The following is an 18036-nucleotide window of genomic DNA, read 5'->3' on the forward strand; positions in this document are numbered from 1 at the left end:
AAAAAATAAATATATATATGTATATATATATATATATCTATAAAAAAAGAAAACACAAACACGTTCACTTTTTTTTATTTCTTACAAAATCACAGTTTAATAAATAGTCTGTAAAAATGAGTACAAAAGTGGTTTTCTTAACATTTCATATATGAATCACTCGTGACTTTCAGCTCAAAGGAGTCTTTAGGTGGATTTTTTTTTTTTTTTTTTTTTGTCAGGAATGACACTTTTTACAATCTTAGTTTTGCTGAATTAAGGCCTCTTGATTTTGGCATCAGAACAATCTTGTCAGTCAAATGTTTTTTTTTTCTTTTTTTTATCTAAGTTGAATTAGTGTAGAGTCATGAGCTCCCCTGGTTTCACAGTTCAGTCAGGAAAAATTAAATAAAGCACATTTACAAAATAAAAAAAAAAAAAAAAATGGCTCAACATGCAGAGAATCCCTTTTGTCCTAAAGACGCCGAACAAAACGAAGCATCTTTCTAATGTCAGCGTTTGACACTGCGACAATAACAATGGCACATGAGGCTGCTTCCTTTTAAGGGGATTCCATCAAAGTTGACTTTCAGTTTTCTCTCATCTCGAGCATTCTTGAATTATTGATGAGAAATATATATATATATATATATATATATATATGTTTTTTTAAAGTACATTTTGGTGGAATTCCCCTTTTTAAGAAGTGTAGCGGCGACAAAGAGTGCAATCCTCTGACACTCTGACATCTTTACTGCATTACAGCGAAACCTCTGAGGGTGGAGACACACCGGACGATTCAGTCGATCACGTGTTTTAATATTTCTGTTTGTAGCTCTCGTGCTAACTGAAGCTAACCGACCGCTAGCTGTATTTCATAATGAATCCTCCTGTGTGTGTTTCCACCCGTACCACTGCAGAGTTTCGACACTAAATTACTGCATATTTTAACTCCTTTTGTTCGACAAAAGACGATTTTTACATATATAGATATATATATCTATATCTATATATATAGATATACATATCTATATATACATATATTAAAAACAAAAGAAATGACGATGCGATTTAAGAAATGAGTGCTTGTTTGATTTGGCTCCAAATCTGTTTTTTTTTTTTTTTGTTGTTGTTGTTTTGTTTTTTTTTAAGTAATGAAGTACGTTCACATTTCAGAACAGCAGCTGTTCCAGAATTCGAAACGTCACATTAAATATTCGCTTTCTTACAGATCCCATTTCTACGATGGATTATTAGAGCAACATGGAGAATTAAAATCAGAGGAAGAAGGTTTTTTTTTTCTTTTCATTTCTACCAAAAAGTTGAAAAGTCGAGGATAAAGTTGAAATTGGATTACGCAACTTTTTTTCTTGACATTTCAACTTTTTTTCTCGACATTACGACTTTTCTCAACACTTAGACTTTTTTTTTTTCCCGACATTATTCTCGAAACAGTATTTGAACTTTATTCTTGACTTTTTGTTCTAGAGAGCTCAATTAGTTTTCTTTAATCCACCTCTTTTCTTTTTGTCTTTGTTGTGGCCTTAACACTCTGTCGTACGTTTCCTTAAAGGTACACTGAATTAACAATAAGGCATTTTCTAAACATTTTCAATTGGCTCGTCAAACCCTTAAACCTCCAAAAGCTCAATTTTGAAGTACGTTTTCAAATGACATCACAAAACTTAAAGACATTTTGCAGCTTTAAGACCTTCCAGGTAAAGTCCGTCTACAAGGAATATTCAGTTTCGTGAGGAAGAGTCGTTTCCTCGGGTTGTTTTCATACGAGTGGAATTCACATTTTCATACCGACCAGTAAGATTGTCACGTTAACATAACATGTTGCAGAAAAGATCAATTAAAAATCATATATTGCCCCACAATGGCTGCGTGAAAATAAATCTTCGGCTTCGTACGTCGGGCTCCGAACCAATAATTTAATAAATAAAGAGAACTCTAAACGTGAAGCGGATGGTTCCTCTAGTTTTTTTGTGTTTTTTTTTGGTCAAAGGCTGTTTGACGATGCAGCGAGGCTCGACTTCGTTACGGCTTCTTCGTGTTTTTTTTCTTTCCTAAACTGGACTTTTTAAAAAAAAAAATAATTTAATTGTTGTTGTTTTTTAAGTCGCCCTGAAGCCCTTTAAAACATGTTAGAAATGTCAAAAACTACGCGAGCTTCGATGACAAAATGACAACGAGAAGCAAAACAAAAGATCTCCCTCCTCCTCCTCTTCGTCCTCCTCTTCCTCACTGCACCACCACTGCTCCCAACAACCCCCCCCCAACTTATTATTGCTTGCATGTTAACACGCACGGTACGGGAAACCATTCACGGACAGAAAACTAGAAATATCTCACGGCACGAGTGACGGCGAGGCTCCGGAAACTTAAAAAAAAAAACGGGAAAAAAACTACCGAATGTGTTTTAGCGCCCCCTGGCGGGCTCTTTCTGCTTCAACGAGGACCAGTTTTTGTGGGAGGAGACACGACACGGACGTTTGCTGGTGTATTCAGGATGTCACAAATTCTTTGGAGTTTCATTCGTTAAGCCGAGACGACGGAGCCTGCGGGAGTTTTTTCGCGAACCGTCCCGTCGCAGGATGTTTTTCACACACGCTCTCTCGCACACACACTCGTCGCACATTCGCCGCCTTTTCTCCATGTAAAACACAATTGGCACAGATTATCAAAATAAATACCCTGGAAGCTTGGCACTATGCAAAAGAAACTTCACTTTTTTTTCCTTTTTTTTTTCAAAGAAATCTTATAAAAAACTATTGAATAATCTCAGTCTACTCCACGTTTGCGTTATCCTCACTATTACTTATATACTATATGCTGATGAAGGTTACACCAGTGTCGTAAACCTCTGAATGACTTAACTACCACTGAAACAATATAGCTCCTATTCAGATAGATTTTTTTTTTCCACAAACGTACATCAAAATGAAGTATCTAACATCTATCGGACTATAGATAGTGCTGTTGTCTGGTATGCATCTCTTTATAGTGCCTCTTCGTTTTTTTTTTGTTTTTTTTTTACTCCCCGTTTTTCTTTCAAACAATCAGTTTTCCTTTAAAAGTAGAATCTGAAGCCCGTGAGGGGAACAGATGAGAAGTTTGTTTTCGTCGCGCCTCGGACAGACGTGCGGTCGTCTGTCGGGGGGGGAGGGGGCGGGGTTACCTCACAGGTGTCCCTCCAGGATGCTGGTGACGGCCTGGTCCAGTGAGGGGCCCGACGGCGCCCTGCTCGGGGCTGCGGAGGGGCCCTGCAGGCGCTGCAGCTCCAGTATGCTGTCGATGGCACTCTGTAGGTGTTCGCTGAGCATGTTGTCCTCTTGGAGGGGGGGAGGCGGCGGGCTGAACCGCTGATCCGGCCGAGGCGACGCGTCCGACCGGAAACATTTCAGTTTTGGCGCGCTGACATCTCTGGGAGGCAACTCGAAGCGAACGTCCTGCGGCTCTGGCATAGAAGGAGGGTTTGGGTTTTTTATTTTGGAAGTCGGCGCTGTCTGTGGGACTTCCTCCGCAGCATTACCAGGCGGAGCGCCGTTGGACATCTCCTCGTCACGCTGAGGACGGCGGGACGCACCGTCGGGTGCCTGAGAGTGGCGTTCGCTCACGGCTCCGCCTCCGTTGGTGAGCTGACCCGTGTGGTCCCTCTTCAGTCCCGGGTCGCACGCCGAGTTGTGGATGACCTTACGGGAGCCGGACTCCTGCTTGATGGTGAGTCTGAGAGCCCCGCGGGTGCTGGAGCGGTACGTCTTCAGTCCCGGGGGCCGGTCCGACAGTCGGGTCCAGGCTGGCGGGGAGGAGGGGCTGTCGGAGGAGGGCAGGTGGGTGGGGCCAGAGGAGGGGGCACCGTGAGGGGACGACCCGGCCGTAGTCAAGGCCGTCATGAAGGACTCTGGAAGGAGGGAAAGAGGAGCTGATTGATCTGCAGCGGTCGGTTTGACTTCCTGTCCTCCGTGTGGACAGTTTGACTGACTGAAAGACGTCTCATGTCGAGAGGTTAAATTTTTGTAGTATTGTTTGAAACAGTAAATATGCAGATCTGGAAGACATTCATTTGTGACGTTCACAAAATAAAATGTTCCTGTTTGTTTAGATAATTAATAGACCCCATAAATGATTCTTTTAATGACGTAATGGCAAATGAGTGTAGAAGTAGCGCCACCACGGTACATCGTTTATTTTAGTTATTGGTACCCGTCTGTCAGTAACTTCTCTACATCTTATTTATAGGCTTTGCGGATTTATTTATGTCGTATCTGACCAATGCAATTTTCGTTTACAAAGGCAGAAACATAAATCTAAATTTTATTTACGTTTTACGTTATTTAAAAGCCAATAAACGGCTGTTCTTCTTCTTCTTCATCTTTACTGTAATAGTGACATAAAATTAAAAACAAAAAAACAAAAGCAATCTTTAGCTGAAATTTCACGATTAAAAGTCACCAGTTAATATTGGAACTATAATTTTATATCCAGCAGATATTTGTTTTGGAGATGAGATACACCGCGCTGAAATTAAGGGATATGTTTCTGGAAAGACAAACATTTATAATTCTGCAACGGATAATAAGCATTTTAATCGTTTTTTATGTGTAATTCAGCGGTGATGCTCTTTAATTGCAAAGATAAAACCTCATGTTTTAGATGAAGAGTTTTTGGTTCCTCGTTAATCTTCTTACTGCAAAATCCCCAAAATGTTCACATAAAATTGTCTTTCAATTTGATTTTAGGTGCTGTTTCGTAGAAAAGTGAGTAAATACCAGCTTTCTGAATCGGAATCAGCGATTCTGTTCTGTTTTTCTGTTATTATTCCCCGGTCTGACATTTAACAGTTTTCAAGAGCCTCTCTTCCCCTTTTACAACTTTTTAATTAACATAACAACCCTGCTTTAATTTGCTCTTAACCTCTCACATGTAATTCTTCGTCATCATGCTGAGTCTTTCTCAGCACGACCCCCCCGCTCCACATTTACACAGCTTAATTACACATTCACACCTGGGAGCTGCGCCGGAGCAAATATGGAGGTTAAGTGGCGCGCTCTGAGGTGCCGCTAAATTAGTTTGTTAAAAAAAAAAAAAAAAAAAAAAAGTGTCACTAATTGACTTTTCCCCAGCGGTCCAGATTTTCTCACAGCGCCGGGATGTGAAGCAGCATCCTTCCTCCGTGTGATAATGATAATAAAAGGAGGTAATGGATGTTTTCCACTGACCTGGGTCTCTGCGGGCTCGTCGTCTGTCCTCCGCTAAAGCGTAGCGCTCGGCCTGGAGGAAGAGACGCTCCAGCATCACCATCTCCGCCGACGGGCTCTCCTGCTGCGGAAACCAGACCAAGTAGCTCATTAACTGAAGTTGTCTGGTCTGAACAAAGTCCGAATCAGCATCCAGACACGGCTTTGATTGAGGAGGTGATGGTACCGTGTGCTGCGGCTCACCTGGGCTTCTCGGACCAATAGCTGCCTGTATTTGTTGACCATGTCCTTGGTGCGTTTGAGCAGGAAACCGGACACGGTGTCAAACTCCTGGTCCACTGCGGAGAGGAACGTCGGCAAACTCGGATTAAATACGACAACAAAGGGATTACACCTTTATACTGGACTCGTGGTTTTGTTGTGTTCACTTTGGACACGGGCCTTTAATGTTGGTGAGATGAAGTCTGAACCGGAGGCTTCATGTTTTCTGAACACGATGTCTCCAGAATGCCTTCATGGACTCTCTTCCAATTTGCCATAAACGTTTACTCGAACTCAATGATGAATTAATTAGACGTTGGGGGTCAAAGGTCACTGTGACCTCACACCCGACCCATTCTCGTGAATATCGCGTTAACTTGGGAACACAAGCGGCGATTGTTTGGACTCTGAACTTGGGTGCCAACCATGAAACTGTGGCGATTGTATTGACCTCCGGTGGTGAGAATGTCCATGAATCATTCCGTTTTTTTAGTTTTAGTCTAGTCTTATTGGTTGCGGTTACGACTGTAATGTTTTTGACGCCTTTTTATGCCTCTGTGCCGGCGATAGCTAATCGCTTGAGTCATTGTGTTTTGAGTTGTTTGTCCCAAGCCTCTGAACGCAATATCACAAGAACGCCTTCATGGACTCTCTTCAAATACAGCACAAACGTTCACTTGGACTCAACGATGGACCGACTCAATTTTGGTGGTCAAAGGTCACCATGACCTCGCACTCGACCCCTTCTCGAAGAAGGGGCGACAGTCATCAGTCGAAGCTCACTGACCTAAATTGAAGTCGTCCTGAGTGGGCGGGTGACCAGCGCAGGTGTGGTACGGCAGCAGCCGTCGCACGGCGTCCTTCAGCGTGGAGAAGGCCGGTCCGGTGAACGGGCTCTGAACTGCTGCGTGGTCTGAACAGAGCTGCTGCTGGAACCTGAAGTGTTTGGAGACAGAAAAGTACTTTAAAACTGGACTCAACCTCTTGACAGTCGTTTCTCATCTGTTCTGGGTTGCATACGTGTTAAGCCTGCGCTGTACATGATTCCCTTATTCCCTCCGTGCTCCTTACCTGTGCCGGCGCAGTGCTGGTGTGAGCCTCTCCTCTCTCTGCGGCTCCAGAGGACCTGCCAGCTGGCACACACGGAACATTTCGGATGAGTTCAAAGGACGGAGCCAGGGGTGCATTTTCCAAGTTATTAATTATACGTTTGCTGCATTTAACAAATAATCATTTCAAAGCCTGTCGTCTCTAATTGAAGACTGGAGCTCAGTTCAGTTCAGCCCAGAGAGTTTTAATATCATTCTCAGTGTGTTGACCTCTGGAATGGGAACGTTCGCTGGTTGTTTCTCACCTTGGTGGCGCTCTGCTGGCCCGTCTGGACGGGGGAACACTCCATGGGAGCTGAGGGGCCCTGAACCTGGACCCCCGGGGCTGTAGGAGAGGGTGGATGGACATCGAGAGTAAAAGCTTTACTCTCCACGGCCAAGGCAGCTGTTGGCTCTGATGAAGGACACAGAGACGATGATGAGGATTGGAAATTAAAGATAACGGCGTCGTCGTATTTCTGAGGAACCAGGGTGAACTCACTGTTTTGTGTGTGCTGCTGGGCAGCGGAGTCGTCTCCTCCTGCGGAGAGAGCAGCAGGTGCAGCGGTGGGATCCGGCTGCTGCTGAGGCACCGAGACGCTGGCACGCAGAGGGGAAGGACTGCTGTGGACGGACGTGTGGATCGAGGGCTGAGGCTGGGAGACGGACAGCTGGATCTGGACCTGGGGTTGGGGCTGGGAAACTGAGGCCTGGACCTGGGGCGTGGGCTGTGACTGGATCTGCACCTGGTTCTGGGCAAAGACTTGTGAGAGGTGTGGAGGGACCTGGTATTGGACCAGGGGCTCGATGCGGGGCTGCGGCGGAACTGTGGTCTGTGGGACTGAACTCTCAGGTCCGATCTGAGGCCCAGCCGGAGGGGAGAAAGAGTCCGAAGCTGGTCTCCCAGAGTCCTGAATCTGAGGGGGGGAGCAGATCAGCGGGGCGTCCTCGGGGTCCGAGTGAAGCGGGGAAACCTCGACACGCTGGTCGGACATCAGGGTGCAGGTGTCCTGACCCGAGACGACATGGGTCGGGGGTTGGGTGTCCCTGTCTGTGGAGACTGGGGAGGCGAGCGACTCCATCGGCACCACCGGCAGCGCTCCGACCAACAAGTCAGACGGAATGGGAGAGTTAAGTGCTTGCTGTGGGAGAAAGTAGAATAAAAGATGAATCTGATCATGGAGCCACCAACATCTGACTTCAGCTGCTTTCAAATCCAAACTAAAACCTCAATTTATCTTCTCTACTGTCAGTTTTATTGTGTAAAACCCTGCAGGAGTCGGCTGAGGCTCTCTGACCTGTTGCAGATGTTGCATAAAGGCCTGGTTCTGACCCATCGACTGGGTCACCTCCTCAACTACTTGGGTCATGTCTGCTGGGGGCATCAGAAGTTTGGGCATCTCCACGGCTGGGTCCGGGGCCAGAGGCGGTTCGGGAGGCGGCTGCAGGACGGTGACCACGGGAGGAGAGGAGGACGGCAGCCTGGCGGAGGTCGGCTGCACGGAGACGTGCTGGAGGACGTGTCCGTAGGGCTGCAGAGGGAAACAGAAGAGTCACATAAAACTACAGTGTGCTGCCAGAAGTGTTGGGTTTAAACATTAGGGTTATCCAAAGGCAACCGGACTTGCTTGAAACTCCGGAAGACGTTTCACCTCCTTCAGTTCTAACTGGGGGTCGAGTCCAAGGCTTTGACCTCTTGTGAGGGTCGCAAGCACCTCGAGAGTCGTCGAGGTCACATGTTAGACCCACTCAGCCATGTCGTGCGTCGTTATGTGAGTCACAATGTTCCCGGTATAAATGTGTGTCACTATGGTCCTGGTGTAAACGGGTATTGAGCTTCCAGGGGAGGGATCCCAGGTCTGCATTGCGTTGTGTCGTAGCCCACCTCCTCTGTTCAGAGCCGGTTGTTTGACGAACATGGATGATTTAGAAGGTACCGAGGTACCAGAAAACATTTCCCTTTGTGGCGAGGCGAGCTGAAGGATCAGCAGCAAGGGTCGTGGGGTTCGAGTAAATCTGTGATGTATGTCGGGAGCGAGTCCATGCAAGGCCTTCAAAACGAAGTGAAATCGATTCAGTACGTTGCAAGAGAAGGTGGGATGTCTTTTAGAGTTTGTCAGAATCTGGTTTTTAAGTCTGAAAATAACACGCTAACCTGTAATCAAACGTTGGGTGAGACCATCATGGATGCCATGAGATGACACAGATTTGTTGAGGTATTTTTTGTTGTTGTTGAAAGAATGCTTTTAATATCTCTGGTGACACTTCGTTGTTGTGGGCAAACCAATGAGCTGTAGGCCATTTAAAGAATTTGTGCATCAACATGATGGTGCATCTACATTTTTACGTTGTTCCAACAAACTCTAAATTTGGTATGCAAGGATGATTTTTATGCACGTGTCCCAGCTGTACCTCCAGAGGTTGTGACTGCAGTGAGAGCTCACCTGTGGTAGCTGATGGAAGGTCTCCTCTGAACCGGTCCGCTCCTCTTGCATCGCCCTCTCGGGCAGCAGCACCACGGACGCCTGCTGGAGGCTCAGCTGTCCCTCTGCTACTCCGGTCTGAGGAGCCGGCGCCTGCGCGGCGAAGGGCAGCCCCTGAACCACAGAGGGCCCGTTCACGATCGAGATGGAAGTGAGGTCGGGGGGAAGCACCCCCGAACTGTTGATCAAGGTAATGTGGTTTCCGAGAGCGGAGCTGTGGACCAGCGTGGCGCGCTGCCCCTGCCCTCCTGGAGTGTAGGTTCCCGCCAGCTGTGCCGGCATCTGGAAGACAGTAGCGGGCGCCGGCTGGAGCTGCAGAGGTCCTGAAAGCACGGTGGCCTGGCGGAGCGCGAGCTGCCCTGTAGGGGTGGTGAACACGGGGCTGAAGTTCAGCTGTCTTTGGGGAACGGTTAGGATCTGAGAGCCGTCTACAAGCTGGCCGGTGGAGGGAGTCACGCTGTGGACCGACTGGCCCGGGTGACTGGGGGTCAGCAGCGGTCGAGCGCCGCTGGCGGGCTGGGAGATTGTGACGGGGCACTGGCCCGGAAGAAGGAACTGGTTTTGGCTTTGGAAGAGTCCCTGAGGCTGGAGCAGGAAGGAGCCGCCCTGGTTGACCAGCTGGAGGCTGACCGGTTTGGGGAGCTGCTGGGCGGCCTGCGACGTTGGAGCGACCGTCTTCTGGCCCGCAGCTTGGGACAGCAGGATGTTTGGCGAGGCGGTCCCCGGGACGAACGTGAGGCCAGGAGTGGGTTTCTGGCCCGAAGGCTTGGGGCTGATCTGAACCAGTCGGGGCTGAATGCTGATGGGCAGCTTGGGCTGGATGGGGAGGGGGGCGCGCTGCAGGACGATGCCCGGCGCTGCCGCTGCGGTCGCCGCTGCCCTCAGTGTCGGGGTGATCAGAGGGCGGCTGGTGACGCTCGGCACCGCCTTGTGGATGATCATACTGGAGGCCTGCGCGGGACTCAGAGAGAAGGAGGCCTCCGGAGAGGGAGCGGGGAACACGTTTCCAGGCAGCAGCCCCATCAGCTGAGGAGGGGCAGCCGGTTTTAGAGAGGGGCACCCCGGTCCGACAGCCAGGAGGGAAGGCTGAGGGGGCTCCACTGCTGCCTGCGTGTCTCTGGGCATCGCCGCGGTGACGGGTAAGGTCACGGACTTGTGTATGAAAGGTAAGCTGGCCGGGGAGAGGAGCGGGGCGGGCGAGTACAGGGACAGACCGTCCCCTGATTGTGCCAGACCTGCTTCCAGAGCCATGGTCTGCTCGGTGATCTCCGCCTCCTGCAGGCTCTGCTGCAGGATGTCACATGCCACCTCCGCCTCCTCCTCTTCCTCCACTTCTCCCTTCTTTGCCTCGCAGTCAGCCTCCACAGGTGGTCCGCCCAGCGCCACCGCCGCCACCGTGTCTTCTCCGCCCTCTGGAGACGACAGGAGGGCCTCCTCCAGGAAGGACAGATCCACACACCCGGGCGGAGGCGTGCCTGGGGAATCCCTGCCATCTCCCAGCAGAGAGACAGGGCTCTGGAGGAAGGACACAGCGGGAGACAGAAAGAGAGGTTCAGACGACTGAGAAAAGAGGCCGAGCGGAAATATGGGGAGAAGTGTGTGATTAGCGGGAGCTAACAGGAAGCCGTTTGCAAGCACAGGAGGAGAGAAAAACATGTTCCTCCTGTGTGTGTGTGTGTGTGTGTGTGTGTGTGTGTGTGTGTGTGTGTGTGTGTGTGTGTGTGGGTGGGGAGAGGGGGGGGGGGGGGGGTCTGGGTGTTGTGAAGCTGCTGGCTGTGGATCCAGACACTCACCGGGGCATCTGTGAAGAGGGAGGGCTCCCCAGAGGAGGAGCTAATGAGCAGGTCTTCAGTCTGCAGCTGGTGGGAGAAAATCAGACGCTTTCAGACCGAGGCGGGTGAGAAACGCACAAACTACCACACTCACCTCTGAAGGCCGTGCGCAAAGGAACATTTCCATCTCACACTTATTGTTTGCTCTATTGATTTTTTTTTAACATTTTTTTATTAGAGTCCCTCTTTATTTAAGACGCCTCTGTTACCTCATTGGTCCCATGAAGGAAGTCGTTCAGGGCTTGGGGGTCACTGCAAACACAAAGAAACGGATCCCGGTGAATATTTGCCGCAGAAACACGCGACACAAAACGTCTCCGCTGACTTTCGAACATCTTCAGGATCAGAAACTCACCACAAAACATCAAGTAGACAAGTCCCATCTTCATCCTCCATGTCAACTGGAAGGAAGACAAGGAAATGGCGTTAATTTGTGCACTGGATGATGTTTTAGTCGCAGTCTATTCGCCCTGATCATGTTACATTTTTCATGAAAGTCAGGCTGCTTTTTGGAATTGAATTTCCTGTTTCGTTGCTGCTTCTTGCGTAATTCTCATGTAGATGACTTTAATGAACAAAATCATTCCTTCAAAACAAATAACGTCTTATTGATACGTAGAATTAGATACTTGTTTTTAAATGTGGCTCAGGTGGTCAACAAAACCTACTTTTACATTGTTGTTTGTTTTTAAAAACCTCTGTGAAAAGTGCAGTATGAACAAACCCTACATACTTTCTTGAGAGTGAAATAAGGCGTCAGATTTACAGCTTTTGTGTGACATCGTGGGAGAAAACTGGAATTTAAACATGAATAATTTTTCATATATCCCCTTAAATTGAGCTATTTTTTGACAGATTAATGATTCTAAATTCAAAAATATTTGATATATAATGATATAAAACCTTGAGCTTTGATGACTGCCATCTGTGACTCAGATGGTGGAGCATTGTAATGCCCACTATTCATAAGCTTTGGCAGTTCAACCCCGGTGTCCTTGAACCCCAGGCAAGCACCTTGCACGCTTGCTTCACTATGTCAACAAAGAAACGGTCTAAAAATTCAAATTTCCAATTTTGTTTTGAATTTACCTTGTGTTTTCTCCCATTTTTGCCATTTTCTTTTAAAACTGTGGACTCTTCATACCTCTAAAGGTCCTTCAAAGGAAGAAACTGGAGACAGAAAATCACCATCAGTGCGTGAATGTGTTTTTGAATGTTACTGGTATGAAACAGCAATTAAAGACTCAGATGTTCGACAAATGAATTTACTACTTTTTACTTTAATAATTACTGATGCTTACATCACTACAGTTGCCATCCTTTTTGTGATGAGACCCTTTAAAATAAGTTTAAAGGTCCGGTGTGGGCATGAGTTCAACCAAAGAGGGATGTCTTTATGTCTTCTTCCCTTGAAGGACGTTTAGAGGCCTAAACAGGTAAAAGTGTCCAGAGTTTCAAAAGAAAATGCAAAAATGTGAGAAAAAAAAACCCTGAAAATGTCTTCGTGAAATATGAGTCCTTGTCCATCATCATGTGCATGCACCTACTTCATATATGAGAGGCCCCATACAGAGCGGTCGAGCTGAGTTCTGCTGGTGGCCTCATGGGAAGTGGTGGCCGGGCTTCAGTGTCTGGAGGCGGGTGGCGGCCAGGCCGAGGCGGCGGGACGGAGCGGAGACCTCCCTCTGCCGGGGCATCGCTGCGTCTCGCGGGGTGGAGAGGCTGAGATGATATGGAGGGTGGAGGGGTGGCGGATGGAGAGGAGGAGGAGGAGGGTGGCAAAAACACAACCACCACATGCTGTCAGGTCACTTGAGGTTACCAGCAGCTCAAACACACTCTCCCCTCAGCGGTGAAGCGTTCAGATCAATATATGATTCATCAGTTTGTGCCGAGCTGCGGGCAGGACTGGGGCTGATTCCTGGAGCTCACATCTGGGGCAGACCGGACCGATTCTTTACCGATAACAGCTCCGTGTTTTTTGACTATCGATTAAGCTCGAGGCTGATGAGGAAGATGGAAGCTATTGTTTGTGTCTCTCGTTACAGACACGAGCTGTAAATAGACGGACTCCCCCTGCGCCTCGGACGCGGCTCGTCCCGCTCTCCTCATGGCTGAAAAACAAGAAGCACCGTGGAGGAGCTCTCGGGCGCAGCGCGAGCCAATTATAACATTACTCACTTGCCTCGCGCTCAATTTCCCGGGGAGGTCCCTTTATATATATATATATAAAAAAAAAAAAAACAAGCCAAAAGGACGAAGCTCCCCGTGTGGCTGCGCTGACATATTCTTGTTTACAAGCAGACCGCCGCATTAACACCCTCCAGGTACCGCAGCGCCCCAACGAGCCTCATCCCAACCTGCAGCGGCAAGTGCACGCTATTCTCCGGCGACAACAGGACCACGAGCCTGTGATGCATTTACAGGTTACGTAAGGTGAATGTGTGTTCATGTGAAATTAATGTCCCAAAACGATGCAACGAGCCGCTGCTGCTGGTTATATATATATATATATATAATTTTTCCTTTCTGGTATTTTTTTTTCTTTTTTTTTCCCGACAGCCTGAGTGGGACCACGGCAGCTGACGCCTGCTGCTGTAAATCATATCGCGGTAACAAAAGATGCTCCGTGTTAAATATCATTTCCACGCAGCCAGCCCCGAGCGATCCCCTCATCGGCGAGCCATTAGAGTAATTCAGCAATTCACAAGAAAACACAACCGAGAGAGGGAAGAAAAAAAAAACTCACCCCTTCTTTGTGGTTTATTGTCCTGTCAAGCGGGCCTCTGCGCCATCGATTCTCACTCAGTGGTCTTTTCAGATGCTAAAAGGAGGAGAGGGGGTGGTGGTGGTGGTGGGGGTGGTGGAGGGGGTAGGGTGGGATGGAGGAGGAGGAGGAGGTGTGGGGGAGAGGGGGTACCGGGGTGGGTGTGAGAAACAAGACTGTGGAGAGCAGATCACAACACAAAGGTAGAAAAAAACAAAAAAACACACTCTCGGAGGAGGAGACGGAGATCCAGATTCAGCAGCGACACTGCAGGACGACAGAGGCCGCCTCGTGCGCTCCGTCAGGCGGCCGCACGCGTCGAATGTCCCCGCAGGTTCCTTGTGGAGCTCCTTCATCCCCGTTACAAATTATAGATTTTTTTTATTTTTATTCAGAAAATTGTAAATGCATTCAGAGGCAAAACAGTGAAAAGAAAAATCAATATTTCGACGCATACTTGGGAAAATTACCACGTGCAACTGAAGCAAATACTTTTCTATACTGTTAATATACTTAATCTGATAGCTGCTGCTAACTCACATTTTATTACACTTATATAAGACTTTATTCCATTTTAACTATACACTGCTCTTGTTTTTAGTATTTTAACTGGCACTTTTAATTTGCACAGATTATGTGGGTGTAAAATGACAACAAACTTGTGTGGGAGGGAAAATGAGACATAAATAAGGATTTAAAAATAAGAAATAAACAAAAAGTGAGAAAACAGGTCTAAAACGAGGGAAAACAGCAGAAAAGGGAGTTCATATTCAAAAAATGTTTTCTTTAGTTAATCAACATGTTTCCTCACTACTGACTGTTTTCAGCCTTTTTTGTTTGAGACTTCTTAAAATAAGAGGGATTTTCTTTCTCTGATTATTTCCTTTGCAAGACTCTTAAATAGTTGAAGAGGTAAAAAGTTTCTATACTTTTAATGAGAGTTAACAAATGTGAGAAAAGTCAGTAGAATAACCAAATGACCAAATAAAAGAAAGTTAAATTAGGAAACTTCTTAAAAGTCCAGCTGGTGAAAAACAAACACATTTCATGCAGCTTAATCACATCTTACGTTTGGGGATTACAGTGCGCTGGTGTAAAAGACAAATTATCCTCCTCATTAGCGCTTTTCTACAGTTGACAGCATGTACGGGGAGAAATATAGAGAACAGAAAGAAAAATACAAAGAAAGAAAATACAAAAAGAAACCAAAAAAACAGAAGACAGAAAACTGCAGAGAAACGAATTAAAAACTAGACAGGATGGACGGAAAGTGATGCAGAAGGAGGGGAAGTAAAGAAAAGACACAAAGAAGAACAAGACAAAACTTTGTTATTTAAAGGGAATCTTTATTAATAAGTCCAACATTAAAATAGAAAATACACCTCCCCCCAATGAGAAAAGAAAAAAAAAATGTCAAAAACTTCTCAAAACAAGTTACTATAAAGTTTTAAACACGAGTTACAGGTAGGAAAAACAGCACGGACCCTCCTCCTCCTCCTCCTCTTCATCACTTGGCTGCCTGCTGGGCCTGACGGCGCAGCAGCACGTAGATCTTCTCTTTGATCCAGTCCTTGTTGTACGGCTGGTACGTCTGCGTGTCGGTGCGATACCTGAGGCACAACAACAATTCACGGTCAGGATTTATTTTTGCAACAGCTGCACACAGCTGTCCAGTTCAGCTGGTTGCTTGTATGCAAAGAGACGCGAGCCAAAAAAGAAGTCCTAAATTGAGTTTTATCTTCTCTTTCAGGTCGTATTCGGCTGGTTCCACTGAAGAGCCAGACGAGATCTGCATTTACTGAAAATTCAAACGGGCACCTCTAGAAAAACAACATGGTACGTAACAACATGTTTATTTAGTGCAGAAGTAGAAAAACGGAGGTTCAGATTTGCTCATTTCTGCCAGATGAAGCTTCAACCGAGTTGAAATAAACTGTCTTTAGAAATGAAATTAACTTCTAAAACCTTTAAATTGTGTCACAAAGCGGCTAAAGATGTCCTTGCAGGGCCCATTTACGAGTACTATAAATGTTACTTTGACAACCGAGGAAGACCGGAGACAGATTTATTGCAAAAAGATTGGCTTCTAAATCCGTATGTGAAAGGTTTTTGGCGATGAACGGTTGGTCAATGTCTGCATAATAACTGTAAAATGTATTTTATACAAAGAGACGCTCAGTACTGCACCTCAAAACCAAAACACCTGTTGTTAAATTCACGTTAAATCAGTGTGTAGATGAATTCATTTCCAATATAAACAATGTGGGATTTCTTGAGCTACAGACTTTAACTGTAAACTGCCTTTCCGTGTGATATTTCCTGCTTTATGCTTCAACCCCAGGGACGGTGATGGCAGTAGTTATGACCAAGTACAAACACAGTGGCAACTGGCGGCTCTGTAAAGAACCTATTTCAGCATCAAAATACATCTCATGATTTTTGTTTTGTATTGTTTTCGTCACACTTACACCAAACAGCTGAGGTCGGCCAGGTCGTCGATGAAGTCGAACAGCTGGCTGATGTCGTACGTTATCGACGGGCTGTTGGGGTTCATTCTCTTTAGGTGCTCCTCGTACATCTTACACACACCTGCACGGGAGACAGAAAGCTCACTATTTATTACACCCCTCACTGTAAAACATGTTCTACATTATTACCGAAGACATACAATAAAAAAAAAAAAAACAAGAGCAAAAGGAACATTTTCATTTTTACATGGCAGCGTTTTGATCCCTCGCTCACCTTTAAATTCACCGCCACACTGACGGCAATTGTGAGAAATAACTGTTAGAGGAAATCAGAGATTGATGCCGTTCTACATGCCTATTTTATAATTACTTAACACGGTTGGTAGGTGGCTCTATTTAGACTTTTATGCTGCAGACTTGCATGACAAAATAGACTGTGTGACAACATTTTCTGAAGTCAGGTAACATGCTGCGTTCATGTCAGCTGCGAGTCCAAACAAACAGATGCAACTCAACCACATAATGACACGTCACTGCAGGAGTGCGATATTTATTTAAAGGCAGCGCCAGCTTACCCTCCATACACTCGTTGACTGATTCATAATCAGCGTACGTCCGTCCCTCCGGCCTCTTGGTGGGCTGCACCAGCAGGATGGTGTGAGACTGAAGAAACAGACACGTCATCGATTCATCTGTGGACTACTTTCTCAATAAACCGATCGGTTGTTTAATCTTTAAAATGTCCAAAAATCACAGAGGACTAAAGAAACCACAACATGTTCACATTTAAGAAGCTGGAATCAGAGAATTTTTGCATTTTTCCATTTCAAAAATTGGCTCAACGTGATTATTTAAATAGTAGGCAATTAATTTTCTGGTAATCAAGCATCTCTAATTGTCTTGTAACAATCATCTGGTTTAGACAACTACATCTATTCCACCTGTGATAATCAATTCATCATGCGGGGAACACTTAAGAGTATAAACTATAACACACAGACTTGTTTTTTGTTTTTTTTTGGATGGTTTGAACAAACTAACCAGTTTTTTTAACCTTTAATTACAGTTAATTAAATTCTCCCAGTGCATGATTAACCATCCGAAAGTGGTATAAACATGTATTTGTTAATCCGTAAACATTATTTCTAGCTCCGTAAATATCGACATGTAGTGTGTCTAATGATGACGAATTATTGTACGTTAGGTCTTATTTACAGTCCGTTTATAAACGGACGTCACGTTTATTTTTGTTTGGATGTACATTGTTGCTCCGTTAACATGTAGCTGTAAACTAGGAAAATAATACTATTGAAACAAAAACAAACAAAACAAAGATTAAAAAAAATACATTTTATAAACGAAGAAACCCGAGTCAAGAGCTGGATCTTTCTCTCAGCAACAAGTCATTTTTTTTGCCAGCAGTGACTTTCACCAATAACAAAAGTAGAGTTTTATAATTAATAATGATTAAAAACAGCTTTTCCTTCGAGTTTGTGGTTCGCGAGCAGTGAAAATGTGTTATCAGTCCGTGTGGTCTGTTGCAGCTGCCAAACGCATACATGCTAACGTTAGCACAGAGCTTCCAGCCGCTGTGCTGATATAAACTTGATAAAACTGCTGTGAATAAAGGATCTTTGAGAAAATGTTTAAAATAAATCCGGCATGAAAACATCGCAACGAAACCTACTCACCATGTTTTCAGTCGCTTTTTAGTCGGTTTCGGTCGATTTTCTTGAAACGCGTCTTCCAAATGAGTTGACCTCTGTCACCGGAAGAACAACGAGCAACACGCAGCTAATTTTTGTTTGCGGTTGGATTGAAAGCTAACATTCAGTCGACGGGATCTCATGCGCACACGTGGTGTCTTTTTTTAAATTCTATATTTTAATCCAAACGTCCACGAAACAGAAGGGACGTTATAACGCACATGTAGCAGAACAAATGACTCTCAAAC

At 45.8% G+C, this 18036-nt stretch overlaps 2 protein-coding genes across 3 annotated transcripts; both read right to left on the minus strand.

Moving 5' to 3' along the window:
* Positions 1-59: 59 nt before the first annotated feature.
* LOC138628610 (BRD4-interacting chromatin-remodeling complex-associated protein) lies at positions 60-13921 on the minus strand. Of its 2 annotated transcripts, XM_069711744.1 has the most exons (16): positions 13842-13921; positions 13597-13671; positions 12395-12569; positions 11203-11248; positions 11057-11099; positions 10809-10874; positions 8977-10530; positions 7831-8064; positions 7035-7674; positions 6799-6947; positions 6516-6577; positions 6232-6380; positions 5427-5521; positions 5205-5307; positions 1031-3886; positions 60-979 (listed from the first exon to the last, which is right to left on the minus strand). In XM_069711744.1, exons 4-15 carry the CDS (start codon positions 11241-11243, stop codon positions 3165-3167), a joined length of 3858 nt encoding a protein of 1285 aa, XP_069567845.1. In that variant the 5' UTR covers positions 11244-11248; positions 12395-12569; positions 13597-13671; positions 13842-13921; the 3' UTR covers positions 60-979; positions 1031-3164. The 2 variants fall into 2 exon arrangements, with proteins under 2 accessions (XP_069567845.1, XP_069567844.1); XM_069711743.1 differs by lacking the exon at positions 13842-13921 and having other exon boundaries at positions 13597-13825.
* A 1018-nt stretch (positions 13922-14939) lies between these two features.
* On the minus strand, positions 14940-17877 carry LOC138628611 (enhancer of rudimentary homolog). The gene is made up of 4 exons (XM_069711746.1): positions 17774-17877; positions 16658-16745; positions 16083-16203; positions 14940-15224 (listed from the first exon to the last, which is right to left on the minus strand). Exons 1-4 carry the CDS (start codon positions 17774-17776, stop codon positions 15122-15124), a joined length of 315 nt encoding a protein of 104 aa, XP_069567847.1. The 5' UTR covers positions 17777-17877; the 3' UTR covers positions 14940-15121.
* Between the last annotated feature and the right edge of the window lie 159 nt (positions 17878-18036).

The sequence above is a fragment of the Brachyistius frenatus genome, unplaced genomic scaffold (genome assembly GCF_029030835.1).
Source record: "Brachyistius frenatus isolate BFR_SWC_R1_liver_20210118 unplaced genomic scaffold, ASM2903083v1 Contig_102, whole genome shotgun sequence".
Lineage (NCBI taxonomy): Eukaryota > Metazoa > Chordata > Actinopteri > Embiotocidae > Brachyistius > Brachyistius frenatus.

Excerpts from the sequence above, each read along its gene's own strand:
- LOC138628610 (XM_069711744.1), bottom strand. The coding sequence starts at position 11,243 with ATGGAGGATGAAGATGGGACTTGTCTACTTGATGTTTTGTG. Across the intron at positions 10,531-10,808 it reads CCCTCTTCACAGATGCCCCG|AGCCCTGTCTCTCTGCTGGG; the intron begins GTGAGTGTCTGG and ends TCCTTCCTCCAG. Across the intron at positions 5,308-5,426 it reads TATTGGTCCGAGAAGCCCAG|CAGGAGAGCCCGTCGGCGGA; the intron begins GTGAGCCGCAGC and ends TGGTTTCCGCAG.
- LOC138628611 (XM_069711746.1), bottom strand. Across the intron at positions 16,204-16,657 it reads AGTCAACGAGTGTATGGAGG|GTGTGTGTAAGATGTACGAG; the intron begins GTAAGCTGGCGC and ends TCTCCCGTGCAG. Across the intron at positions 15,225-16,082 it reads GCCGACCTCAGCTGTTTGGT|GTATCGCACCGACACGCAGA; the intron begins GTAAGTGTGACG and ends GTTGTGCCTCAG.